The 14,371-nt window shown below is 36.7% G+C and overlaps 1 protein-coding gene across 3 annotated transcripts in view; it reads left to right on the top strand.

Annotated features, from left to right (window-relative positions):
- The window catches only part of Tnpo (transportin 1), a 491,580-nt gene that overhangs the window by 181,336 nt on the left and 295,873 nt on the right, over positions 1-14,371 (top strand). For all 3 annotated transcript variants that reach the window (XM_090390863.1, XM_090390862.1, XM_090390864.1), the window contains 2 exons: positions 4,513-4,573; positions 8,547-8,699. In XM_090390863.1, coding sequence (XP_090246989.1) covers positions 4,513-4,573; positions 8,547-8,699 — 214 coding nt within the window. The remainder of the gene's footprint in view (positions 1-4,512; positions 4,574-8,546; positions 8,700-14,371) is intronic.

A 14,371-nucleotide genomic window follows, 5' to 3' on the forward strand; every position in this document is an offset into this window, starting at 1 on the left:
CAGTCTAAAAATTCTCAATCTGTCTTCATAATCAGTATTCCACAATCCTGATATCATTTTTAACACTCCCCTTTGCACTCTCACCAGTATATCAGAATCACAACGGAAACATGACCTGTGCACGATAGTCCAAGTGAGGTCTTATAGGCCTTGTAAAGAGGCAAAATGACATCCTTATCTTTACTTGTGAATGTTCGTTTCAGCACTGCAATTATCTTTTGAATTGTATTTGCAATCTTTGCCACATTGTATTTGCAATCTTTGCCACATGCCACTGCACTTCAACCAACTTCCTATCTATGAGCACCCCCATGATCCCTAGCCTCATCAGTTTCTTCTAGCCTAATCCCACCAATGTAATACGACATTGGATATCTAATCATGCCAAAGTGAATGACTTTACATTTACTGACATTGAACTTACAATCATTTTCCCATGCCACAATTCCAGCCTATTCAAATCATTCTGCAAGTGCTGCATATCAGCAGCATTCCTGATTTTCCTACCTATCTTTGCATCATCAGCAAATAGCTGTATGTTGCTTGTCAAATCCTTCCCAATATCATTAGTGTATAGATTGAATAACAGTGGACCAAGCACTGATTCTTGTGGTACACTTTTTTTTTTTTTTTTTTTTAATCTTTGTACTGGTTATGGGCAGTACTACCCTTACATCACGTCCACACTTGATATAGGCCTAAGCCATTACAAGTATTTTAGCCTATGCCTGTTCTAGTTATAATTGGTTATAATTGTAGTCATTCTCTGTTGGCAACGCCATGCCACCAGTGTGCCCTAGAGCCCTCAAGGAAAGAACTTTTATATCCTTCTGCGTAAGCCCAAGCTGTTTTAAGTCTTTATAACTATCTGCACTCCATATGCCATGTCAAGAGATGGTGGCACTGGTAAACCTCTGAGTTGCCCCATGCTCCTCCCGTATCTTACTAACTAGATCTTGGTTATTTTTATAATAATTTACTTTATTATTATGGCTATAGGTTAGTGGGCACCCTCTTCCCACCAACTGCCCAAACATCACCATCTCTTTTAATCACTAAGTCTGGCTTACGCAAACCTGCGGAGGTCCTATAATGTGGTTTTACCGCAGTCTCCCAACCTTTGTTCTTAAACTGGTTGTTCAGAATGGGGACAACAGCATCATGCCTCCTCACGCGGACCCCATGGTGCGGAAGCAACACTGGGCTATATGAGACAATGTTTCACTGTAGTGGCAGCCAGCCCTACATCTGGAGTCGTCACTACCCCATCGAGCTGTGCGGGTTCGAGTAGGCAGGGCATTGATCCTCGTCCTGATAATGTCAATATACTCAATATACTAGGGAGGAGTCTGGTGCCATCCCTTACCCAATCATGCTGGGGAGGCACCAGATATGACTTTTTTAAAGGAGCACTATCTACAGAACAGTGCAACAGAGATGCCCATCTCTTCTGTTCTGCAGGTGCTGACTCGATTAAAGTACCTTGATAATGGGACCACCATTTAGCTCGCTAAAATCTTCTTGTATTAATGGGCTATGGAAAGCCTCTCTGCAGATGGGGGAAGAAGATAGTTCTAACTGTGCTATTCTTGACAGCTGCAGGCATGGGAGTGTCAGGCGGCAGTCCGAGTGGCTGAATGGATAGCCCTGTCCATTTGGGACAGTACTGAGATATATGTCCTACCAAGCACCAACTTGTGGTAAAAGCGAGGTAGGAGATAGTGGGAAAGGAGAAACAGTCTTTGCTGGGGATTCAGAGGAGCTTTCCTCAAAGAAGCGATCTCAGCTTCTAGGATAGAAGGGACAGAAGATCTTCCCTTTGGGGGTGAACATGATATCGAGGTATCTCCACTCCTTCAGGATGGTCAAAGCATGCAACGGCCTCCTGTGCAGGGAAAACGCTCCTTAAGCTTCTTGTCACGACCAGAGGGGACAAGAGCTAAAGAGCAGGACTTCTCTACATTAATAGAAAAGCCTTGAATAGAGAAGAAGTCAACTGCCCGGTCAAGGTGTTCCTGCAAGCCTATCTTAGTAGAGGCTCCGAGAATAAGATCATCTGCAAAGGCCATAGCATTAAAGGAAGAAGCACCTAGAGAGTAGCCTATATAGCTAGGAAGAGAATGAAGAAACTCATCTATGACGCAGTTAAAGAAAAGGAGAGATAGAGGATCATCCTGACGAACACCCCACACTGCAGGAATTAAAGTTGCACAGGACCCTGTAGTGATAATGATGGAGCTACCCAAGTATAGCTTCATAACATAGGAAAGAAAGGGTTCTGGACATCCAGCAATAGACAGCGCTCGAAGGAGAGCAGGAAGGGTGATGCTATCAAAGGCCTTTTGGAGGTTCAACGACACCATATATAGAGGCTTAAGGTGGCGTCGGGAATCAGAGAAGAGAAGAAAGAAGATATATATTCTCGACACAGCCATCGAAGGGACAAAAGCTCTGTCTATAATCATGCATGCTGTATATGTTGCTGAAGTCGTTTAACTAATATTTTAGTTAAAATATAGTCTTAGTAACACAGGGGAGATGGTAATAAGTCTAAAGTCTGATGCACAGCTTGAAGTTTCTTTCTTCAGAATGAAGATAGTTCTTGAAGCACGTAAGTATGGTGGTATTACTTTACTGGAAAGGAGAATGTCCACTAAGTCTTGAAAAATCTTCAACGGCACCTTCCAAAGCCTAGATGCAAGAAAGCCATCAGGTCCGGAGGCAGAGAAATTGGATGGAAGAGCTGCTTTAATCTCCTGGATGGAGACAGGCTGGTATATTTGAAGGGCAGGAATGGACCGCAATATCGTAGGTTGGTCATCATAATCAGGGAGGTGTGGAGGTGGAGCAGAAAAGACTGTACTCCAGAATTTGACAAAATCATCATGTAAGTCTGTTAGAGGTGGAGGGGGAAGCACCTAATGGATGATTTTGGCACATTGCTCTCTATTCTTTTTATAGAGAGCCTGCATAGGCCCTCTTCCTCTGCTTCCTATTTGACAAAGTCATTGTAGAATGAGACGTAAGCTGATGTTAACGAGGCATGAAGTGTTCAGAGATCAACTGATCTGTGATATCCATTCCCAGAAGGTGAGTCTGGATGAGATATTTAAGAATTTGATGGTTATATTCTGGAAGAGGAGGATCATCTAGAGATGATGTCAGTCTGAGAATCAAAGCCTCTTCTTCAACAGCAGGATGGTGGCTGGAAGATGGACAGGCAGGGACAGGATTGCATCAATGTTTGCATCAATACCGTTTAAATCCAATTCAACATATACTGAGATAGTTCTATGCAGATTGTAATGAAACAAAGTTTCTGTTTTCAAAAATCAAATCACAAACTACAACATAGAAGATAAAGATCACATTCTAACTGAAAATTTTAATACAAAAATTCAGTAATATTAGATAATGAATGTTTGACACAAACATGGGAAAATGAATCCTCTTATTCTCAGAGAGAGAGAGAGAGAGAGAGTAGGTGGGACTAGCTCTTCAAAAATATAAAACTGGAAAACAGCACATAATAATGGAATTTACAGCAAGATAATAAAGAGCAAAGCAGGATTGAAGTAAATTTGAGCTACAGGCATCTGTTCAATGGACTGGGAGAAGACAATCTTTTTATTAATCCATAATATCATTAATCTCAAATGCAAGTAAAATCCTGCTCTATATCATCAAAAATAAAAATTAATAATTACTCGAATGCTCATCTCTCTCTAGAACAGGCTGTTTTCATGAAGGGAAAATGTACCAGAGATCAAATCTCCGGCAAGTTATTGAGAAATCAAGACAGTTCAGTACCCCTGCTTACTTATGCTTTATTGACTACACCAAAACCTTTGACTGTATAAATTGGAAATTAATATGGGAAATAATATTTAACTTGTGGTTCTTTATGGCTCAGGTTCAGAAGAAGATCAATGCTTTTAAAATCAATTGAATTCATTGGACAGAGAAGAGATCCACCCTGGCATGAAAGATTGATTAAATCTAGAAATGAGTTTCTGCGGCATGGTGGAGAGAAGAATTCTCATATTTTTAGACACATCCGAAGAAGAAAGGGAGAAAACATTGAAAAACTCTTCATGTGGGACAAGATGCCAGGTGATAGAAGAGGAGGCAGGCCCTGTGGGAGATGTCTAGATCACATTCCTGCTGTTACTGGGCTAAGGTTGGAGGATGCATTTAGAAATGACAAAAGAAAAATACTGATGGAGAAGACTAATATCAGGTCACAGGTCCTGAGCCATTGGGAGATTGACTAAGAGTAAAGGGTAAATTTATATCAATTTTGGAGATTTTGCTGGGAAGCACTGCAGTCTCTTGGCAACCACACAAACCATACTAGGTGAGATGTTTAACTTGCTGCTCAAAGAGTTAAAAATGTACTGATTTAGTACTTGGCTTTCATTGAACATTATTCCAGTTTTTCATATTTCTGTGCATGATTAAGTTTCCATACATTAGCTAGATTTCAGTAATTGTGATTGCATTGAATTTCAGGAAGACACTGAATGTGATGATGGTCTCGATGATGATACATCACTGTCGGATTGGAATTTGAGTAAGAAATAATCATTTATTTATTTTTATTTATAGTTTCATTTCTAAATATTGATAATGCATTTTATATATGTGAAATTGAACTTAGTAACAGAATTTTGAAAAAAATAAAGTGTGTGTGTGTGTGTGTGTGTGTGTGTGTGTGTGTGTGTGTGTGTGTGTGTGTGTGTGTGTGTGTGTGAGTGAGTGAGTGAGTGAAGTGCCAGAAGTAGCTCTGCAATCTTGCAGAAGCAGAAGTTTGCCGAGCTGCTTCTTTACTTTTCTTTATACTTTTACATTTAAAATAAAATCTGAATCTCAATACATTCATTCTGTGTCATAGAATCTTAAATGAAATTGTATTATATTTCATCTAATAATAAAACTTGAACCATCATTTTGCAATCCATGTGATCTGCTTTTTCAGAATTAAGCAAACAAGATCTAAGCCAGTTAGTTATTATTACACCTATAAACAGCAATTTTTACATTCACTAATGGAATTAGAAAAATTCATCACAGAAAAGTTTGCCTTCCAGTAACAACTATGTGTCCATGTGATGTTAAATGCATATTCCATTTTACAAAAGGCACCCTAAAAGCAATACGTTTTTGAATGAATGAATGTTTCACTACAATGCTGAACCTGGGCATTAAAAAATATTTTGGAAAACAGTTTGACAGTAGTGGACTAACGAAGTGAACTAGTTTTTGAGACTGGTCTGGAAGGGTCATTGGGAATTTATTATTCTGACACCTCCAAGGACTAATCACATTAGAGCACTTCATTCTACACTACTTAATTCTCCATCTATACATTTATGCGTGAATTATGTTTGATGAGTGGTGTGGAATTTGTGGATGTGTGGAATGAGTTCAATGGGCAAAAGGATTTATATAAAATGGATGATTTACATTTGAATGGATTTGGTGTACGGAGACTTGAAAAGGTGTTGTTGAATGTAGTGGAAGTGAACGTGCAGAATCGGAAACTAGAGTTATTAAGGGGGGGGGTAGATATGCAGATTTTAGGGAGACAGTTGAGTATGTGAATGTGTGTAATATGCCCAAGGGAGTAGGAAAGACCATGAATCAGAATGGGATAGTTAGTATAAGGCATCAAAATAGGGATGGGACAAATCGGCTTCTGCAATTCATGTATACAAATGCCAGAGGAACAAGAAGGAAGAATTTTTGGCCTTGGTTGGCACTTCCAGACCACAGGCTAGTGGGATTGAATGTGAGGGGTATGGTGTGTTCAGGAGTGACAAGGAGAATAAAATGGGGGGGGGGGGAGGAGTGTTATTGATGATAGCTGATGAGCTACAGCCAAGGAGAATAGAAGTGGAACTGCAGGATAGAGAAAAGAGCACATTTGAGGCTATTTGGTGTGAGATTGAAACTAGCAGAACTAAATATAAAGTTGGGTGCTGCTATAGATTAGGTGATGGAATAGATGATGGAGATAGTATGCATAAGCAAATAGAAGAAATGAGTGGAAGGAGGGTAATTATTATGGGAGATTTCAACTATGGTAACATTGATTGGAAGGAGGAGAGGACACATGGGAGGAAGGAATTGGATTTTATGCAGTTATTAAGGGATAACTATCTGCAACAGCACGTAATGGAAAACACTAGGGGTCAGAGAGAGAGTGCTTGACCTGGTAATTGCATCTGAGAATTTGGCTGTAACGAATATGACCACGTTGCCACCAATTGGTGAGAGTGATCATAGGGTCTTGACTTGGGAGGTCGCTAAAGGTATGGAATTTACAATTAAGACAGTGTACATGTGGAATTATCGGGCTGGTAAGTATGACAAGCTTAGGAGATTGATTGGTTCAGTGCCATGGCATGTACAACTGCAAGGGCTAGAAGTTGATAGTGCATGGGAGGCAGTTAAGAAGTGTTTGCATGAAACAATGGCTGACTGTATACCTAGAGTCCGAATAATAAATCAAGTAGGGGTTAAATGGATGAATAACACCATTAAGCTTGAACTGCAAAAAAAGAAACAACTATGGAGTGAATTTAAGGAGAAAGGTGACCGACAGGCACGTGAACGGTATAAAGCGCAGGCTAGAAGGGTAACGAATGTGGTAAGAAAAGCAAAAACATTACGAATGAACATTGGCCATGCAGGCTGAAAAGAAAAAATGTATATGGCAGAATGATTTTGAAGAATGCCAATGGTAGGGAGGTAACCGAATCAGTTGATATAGTTGAATTACTGAGCAAGCACTTTGCAAGAATATATCTTCCAGGTGGTGACATTGCAGAAATGAATGAACCAATAGATTATACTGGAATTGTGGTAAATGAAGTGGAGGTGAGTAGTCTATTGCAAAACCTCAATGTCAATACATCTGTGGGATTGGATGGTATACCAGCTCGTGTCGTACGTGAAGCGACTAGAGAATTGTCAGTACCCTTGACCATTTAGTTTAATTTGAGTCTCGGGTCTGGGTTAGTCCAGAGGGGATGGAAAGAGGGGAAAATAGTTCCACTGCATAAAGGAGATTCCAAGACTGCTGTTGTAAATTTCCGACCGATTAACATATCAGGAATCGTTTTCAAGGTCTTGGAGAAATTAGTCAAGAGAAGAATACAGGATTGGATAGATGAAAATGGGATACTGTATGGGGGACAACATGGTTTTGTGAAGGGTAGATCATGCCTCAGTAACTTGCTCATGTATTATAACACAGTGACGGCTGAACTGGATAAGGGTAATGGGTTTACAGTGATTCTACTGGACCTTGCCAAGGCCTTTGACAGGATACCACATGGAACTCTAATCAGTAAACTGGAGCAGATGGGGATGGATATAGGGTTGTTAGAAGCAGAAATGAAAGAGGAGGAAGAGAAACTTGTTCTGTGAGTTAGGAGTTGGATTGTGGAGGGGGGGGGGTGTTGGTAGCAGCTGCACGTGTTTCAATAGATTTGGTAAAGAATGAGAGGGAATTATTAATGCTAGAATGCACTTCCTTTTTGACTGATGCACATGCACATACACAAAGCTTAGAGAGAACATTGAGTACTACATGGTACTCAATGTTCTGCATGCCCCTTTGATTATGTATAAGGAATTCCAGATTATTATTATATAATCCTTCAGTTGTTTTTTGAGCTTTACATTTCTGAGTTGGCTGAGCTGGAAGTAAAGTAGAAGTATGCTTTATTTGTTGCCAAATGCTTTTTATTACCTAAAGACAATACCAGAGCTCTTTTCGAACTAGCTGACTCCTTTTTTGAAATACATACATTTCAAAAAAGGAGTTAGCTAGTTCGAAAAGGAGTCAGCTGGTCATCGTCTTATGGCTATCAATGATTTTTCAGTATATATACAAGTGAGTGTTTTTGGGAAGCACAACAGAAAGATTTGACATTTTGTGGTGGTAAATCTTTATTAGCAGTCTTGTCTGAAACACTGAGTGGTATGATTAAAATTTTCTGAGGTGAGTTAAAAATCCAGTTTTCCTTGGGGGGGGGGAGCCATTATTTGCAAGAGCAAGATATCAGATAACTGGGGAACTGGAGAGGGAAAAAATATCAAGAAAAATTTCTCTAATTGCTGACCAGATTGAACCTATAATAAATTTCCTTTGGGAGTGTGGCATTATGGTATCAGAAATATTGCCAGAAGGCAGCACATGCATTTGTTTATATGATGAAGATTTTTATTTTATTTGTTTATTTTGTTATTATTTATTTATTTTTTAGCTACAGATTACTCTTAAGTGGTTTGAATAAATGTTATTTATTTTTTCTATTCCTGAATAGACTAGATGGGTTTATTTGAGCTTTATTTTTCAGATCATAAGTACTTATTAAATTACTAAAATGTTATGGAAAAGAATATCATAAAGATCTCAAGAAAGAGATGCACTTCCATGTATATTACACACTTAGTTAATTTACATTTTACCCAATGTAACATTTTCTGATGTAGTAAACTCTTAATAAACTTAGGTAATTTGATTTTCTTAAAAGGAAAATGTTCTGCAGCTGGCCTAGATGTCCTTGCAAGTGTCTTTCATGAAGATCTTCTTCCAGTATTGTTACCAATTTTAAAAGATACATTATTTCATCAGGATTGGGAAATAAAAGAATCAGGAATCCTGGCTCTAGGTGCAATAGCTGAAGGTAAGGTTTATTATAAATTTCATCTAGCAGTAATAAAAATTGCATCATCTCAAAATCAAGTTCTACATACCAACACCATTTTCCAACATAGTGATGTCCACAAGTTTACGTGGAGAGAAGGCAGCACAGAAATAAGAAAAGACTCATTGACTACATCATTATTGTTACTGGTTTTAGATACAAGAGTGTGCAGAGGATTTGAAATTGGAAGTGACCATTAATTAGTGCCAAGCAGGATAAGAATGGATATTTCATTGCAAAGAACAGTATGTAAGAAAGTTTTTTAAAAAAAATTATTTGAGCAGCTTTTACAGGTAAAAGTTTGACTATACAAACATTATTGAAGAAAATTTGAAGCAGTTTGTAAACAAGAATCGGACATTAGAATCTTAGTGGCAACACTGAAGAAGACATTGATTGATTTAGCTAGGGAAGTATGTATTGAAGTTGTCTTGTCTATAAGAATAGAAAAATAAAAACCCCATGGTAGACAAAAGAAGTTAAGGAATCAGTACTGGCAAACAAGAAAGTGTACCAAAAGTTCCTAACAAATAAGTCGGCAAATGCCCTAAAAGAATATAGAGAAAAATGTAAGAGAGCTAAGCTATGTGTAAAAGTATCTAAATAAAGGTCATTGGAAGACTTTTGTAAGAATATTAGGAAGGTGGTAAAATTTTGGAGGCTGTAGTAAAAGCTTAGAAATGGAAGAAAGAGTACTATAAAAGTAATCAAAAGGCTTTTGATATAGTAAACTCTTAATAAACTTAGGTAATTTGATTTTTTTTAAAGGAAAATGTCCTGCAGCTAGCCTAGATATCCTTGTTAGTGAAAACTGAATATAAGAATGTCCTAGATGTTTGGAGTTAATACTTTGAGAGACTGTTAAATGAAACAAGTAGTGAGAGAACTGTAATAGAAAAGTTTCAGGAGAAATGCAAAGAGGAGTACATATCAATACTTGAGGTAGAAAAAAGCTATCAATACTTGAAATGCAGAAAGGCAGCTGGAGTATATGATATTTGACCAGAGATGCTTAAGTATAGAGGTATAAAAGTTTTGCATAATTCAGGTGGCCTGGTCAGAAGGTCGAATTCCCAATAACTGGAGTAGAGCTCTCATAGTACCCATCTAAAAAAAAATAAAGGGGGTAAAAAAACTGAATGCGAGAATTACAGAGGAGTTTCTCTACTAAGTTTTCCAGCTAAGATTTATGCAAGCATACTTCAAAAGAGGTTGAGAAAGATTGTGGAAGAGAAACTTGGAGAAGAACAAGCTGGGTTCAGTCCAAATAGAGGTTGTCAAGATTAGATTTTCACTTTGATAAATAGTTGAGAAATCATGGGAACATAACAGGGATCTGTACTTAAAATTTGTATATCTGAAAAAGGCATAGGACAAAGTGCCCAGAAAAAAAGCTTTTCAAAACACTACAATTATATGGAGTGAATGGAACATTATACAGAGCAATACATAGTCTATGTTTAAGTTGTCAGTCAGCAGTTAGAATTGAAGGAAATGCAGGAAGATGGTTTTATGTAAAATTGGGGTAAGAGAAGGATGCACATTATCTCCACTCCTATTCATCATCTATATGATGGATCACATTATGAAAGAAAGTGGCATCAGGCCTGAAATTAGAATTGGAGATGTCAAACTTACCCCTTTGCTTTATATAGATGTTCTACTTCTAAAACACATCTAGTGCAAGTCAACAGTATTCATTAACTAAATTGAATAACAATTGTAACAAATTTGGAATGAAAATCATCAATAAAAAGACCAAAACTATGAAAATAGGCAAGAGCACAGAAAACTTAGCTGCATTCTGAATGGAGATCCTATAGAATAAGTAAAATATTTCAGCTATTTAGGCACAGTTTTTAGTGAAGATGGCAAGATTACAGAATAAGCAAAGCTAGTATGGTGGGTAGCCAACTGAATAAATTTATATAGAATAGGAGAGAAATCCAAAACACTAAACTAGTAGTATACAAAACAGTGGTCAAAGCAGTTATGGATATGAGAGTTGGATTAGAAATAAGGCATTTGATCAAACTAGAGACCACAGATATCAGGCTACTGAGAAAAATTAACCCTATTAAAAATGAAGATATTAGAAAGGAACTTGACATTGTTAGCATTCAAGAATGTGTGAGCAGGACTAATATAAAGTGGTATGTTCACTGAAATAGATTGGGAGAGAAAAGGTTAGTAAAACAGCTGTTTGATGCAAAGATGACAGGAAAGAAACTTGGAAAGAGCTAAGGTCTAGTGGATTGATTCAATCATAAGTACATTAGAAGCACAAAATTTTAGAAATGGCAATATTGAAGTACTGACAAGTAATGGATTAATTTGGCAGAAAATTGTGGATAGGAGATTAATAATAATGTAAACTTAATCATGTAGAGTTGTCATAGTAGCCTGAACTCTCCTATCGGGATATTGATGATGACATACTTCAGATGCATAAAATAATGTTGGTTATTTAGATAGTTGTTCCAAGGATTTTTTTTATCATTGTGAAGTAGATGTGATTCAAAAACAGTTTGTTGCAGTTTTGAAGGAGATAAAAGTATTGTTACATTGAAAGAATGTTAAGGTCTTGAGAATTTTCATTGAAATGGACAAGCATATACCAAAAGTTAAGCCTTGGATTCTGTGATGTATTCTTTCTCCAGATATTTTCTGGAGAAACTAATAAATAGTGATGTAAAAAAAAAAAACTATTACATCAGTTGTATGTATTTAATTCTCTAACTTACACCTTGCATTAAGTCAAGGAAACCATTTGTTATAGTACCAAAAAGGAGGGGTTTAGAAATGCAAAGTGAGAGAAAGAAAAAGTTCAAATGCAAAAACAGCTGCAACATATTTTTAAAAAATCTGTTATCTTTGGATGGACAACTATCATATAAGCCAAAAATTCCATGTAAGAAACAAATCTGCAGACACAAACCAAAATAATTCTATCATTATGTTACCAGTAAAAAAAAGAAGAAAGATTAAATGTGAAAGAATAAGTGCAAATGAAAGAATAAATGCAAATGTATAATTTGGATGGCAGAAGCAGAAGAGATCATTTAGCGTGAGTGCCCATTCTACTAAATATTATCATCCTGGTGTATGCAACATTGAACACAACACTGCCTAGGATATCAGCATAGATGTTCAAGGCATGTTCAGCTGAACTGGCTATTACTTTGACCTGGCTATGTTTGTGTCTCAGCACAGGGGAGATTCCAAAGGGGTGGAAAGAGCGTATTATAATTCCATTGCCCAAGGGTGGTGCAGAAATGTGTCTAAGTATCGCCCTATCAGTATCTCTGGAATGGTGATGATTTTGGAAAAGTAGGTAAAAGATCACATACAGAAATGGGTTGATCGAGGATCTAATTTGCAATGAACAGCATTGGTTTACTAATGGAAGGTAATCATTGAATAACTTGCTCACATTTTATAATATTGTCACAGCTGAGGTTAGACAAGGGAAATGGATACTTGTTGATACTTTTGGACTTTGCGAAAGTTTTTGACAGGATTCAGCATGATTTCAATAGGATTTGCTGGATTTGTAGCTGGCAAATTACGATTTTAGACCTTTTGTCGATTACAATTTAAATTGTTTCACTTACCGATTTACTCGAATATAACTCGCCCTCACGTATATCTCACACCCCTGATTTTACTTTACAAAAAAAGAAATCAATAAGTTTTGCATATAGTTTGCACATGAAAAAAGTTTAAAAAATGCTTCAAGAAATAGATAGTGAATGTTGTTATGGCAGTTTCAGATATTTTGGAATTCAGTTGAAGAGAATCAGCATATCAACTCAGCAATTGTTGGTTTGCCTTTTTTGTTGAGTTGCACGATCTTTTATTAATACCACACCATCATATGTATAGAGATGGAAGGGAACCAGTAGAGGAAATGTGGGAGTGAGAGCATTGACTTTTACTCGATCTTGGATTGCGCAGGGGTGGACTAAGATTAAGAGAGCATCATTAGAACTGTAGGTGCAACTGGATTTTGAGAGCTTGGGACATGATTTCACCAGAAATAATTAATTTAATTGCAGAAGCATTCTTGCTAAAAAAATTCAAATATGTCGCATGATGAAGGATATCGGATGATCGCATAAATAACATTGATAATTAAAATTTAAAATTTAATAGATAACAAGATCTTAGAACAGGTGAATTCATTTAACTACCTAGGATGTATGATCACATATGAAAATGAAAAAGGTATAAACGTAAAAATTGCAAAATATTTAAAAATAACAGGAGTAATTTAACTCTATATTTAAACCAAACCTAGTTCAAAAACAAACCAGACTAAAAGTATACAATACATTAGCCCTACCAGTCTTAATGTATGGAAGCGAAATCTGGACAATAAAACAATAAGACAAAGATTAATAACAGCAAAAATGAAATTTTTGAGAAAAACTGCAAAGTATACCCTATTTGATCACAAAAGAAATGAAGAAATTATGAAAAAATTAAACCAAGAACAAGTAATAGAAAAAATTAAAAAATATAAACCTAAATGGATGGAACACGTTCAAAGAATGAAAACAGAAAGATTACCAAAACAAGCCTTAAAGCACAGGCCATTAGGAAAAACAAAAACAGGACGTCCTCTTAAAGATTCAACGATGACCTCTAAGGCTGGAACAGACCATGCTAAGCCTAAATCCTTGATACACATGGTGATGATTAAAATTTAAATGCATTCATTTTATAAGTAATGTGAGCAATTTTATATTATAATGAATACTGAGGATTTAATTATAAATGTCGATTTCATTTTTTCCTGAAAAAAAAAGGGTGGGAATCTTCAGTCAAATGGATCCATAACAAATTTTCTTTTGAATTCGATTGATAATTTTTTTTTTTTTTGGATCGAGTTGGTTGCAGATATAATTTTTTTTAAAATTCAAGGTGGGGGAACAGAAAAATGGCTTTCTACAACTGTTGCTTCATCAAGAGAGACAACACCCCATTTCTTTTTTGGAAGTGCAGTTACATAATCCTAACTTCAGAATCACTGAATTTTTAATAATTAACAGTTAAGAATGTTTTTAAAGAATATTCTATATTCTTAATTGTTCTGCTTATATGAATTGTACCCTTTGTGTTTAAAACAAAAACAAAAACATGACATTATTTGTCAGTAGTTTTTAAAAAAAATAAAAATGTGTATACTTACTTTTCTATTTAACACATTATGTACGGTAAAAGGGGTGCTTAAGGGTCAAAGCTGTATAACTGAGAGGAGACTTCCACATAGCCTTTAAAGGAATGTGGAGAACCGACCAAGGCTTCTGACTTAATGTTCAATCCTCACCTTCTTGTGGTGCACCCTGTTGGGTATCTACCTGGATACTGAACGAACGAGGATGGGCTGGCAATTTGGGATATAGCCGACCAAATTGTATTCTTATTGGTTAAACCAAAATACAAAATGATGGTACAACATGAAATTTCATGACGGCTGGGGCATTGTCCGGTTAAACAAGGTCCCTGTTGTTTTCACCAGGGAACCAGGGCGAACAGCGAAAAATAAGCTACTGGAACAAATCTGAAAACACACCCCAACTCAACATCACAACAGATTGGTACTATCAACATAAGAAGACTGAGTGGCAAAGAAACGGAGCTAGATG

This window comes from Typopeltis vanoorti, chromosome 3 (assembly GCF_054136105.1).
Source record: "Typopeltis vanoorti isolate ZY-2024b chromosome 3, IOZ_Tvanoo_1.0, whole genome shotgun sequence".
Classification (NCBI taxonomy): Eukaryota; Metazoa; Arthropoda; class Arachnida; order Uropygi; family Thelyphonidae; genus Typopeltis; species Typopeltis vanoorti.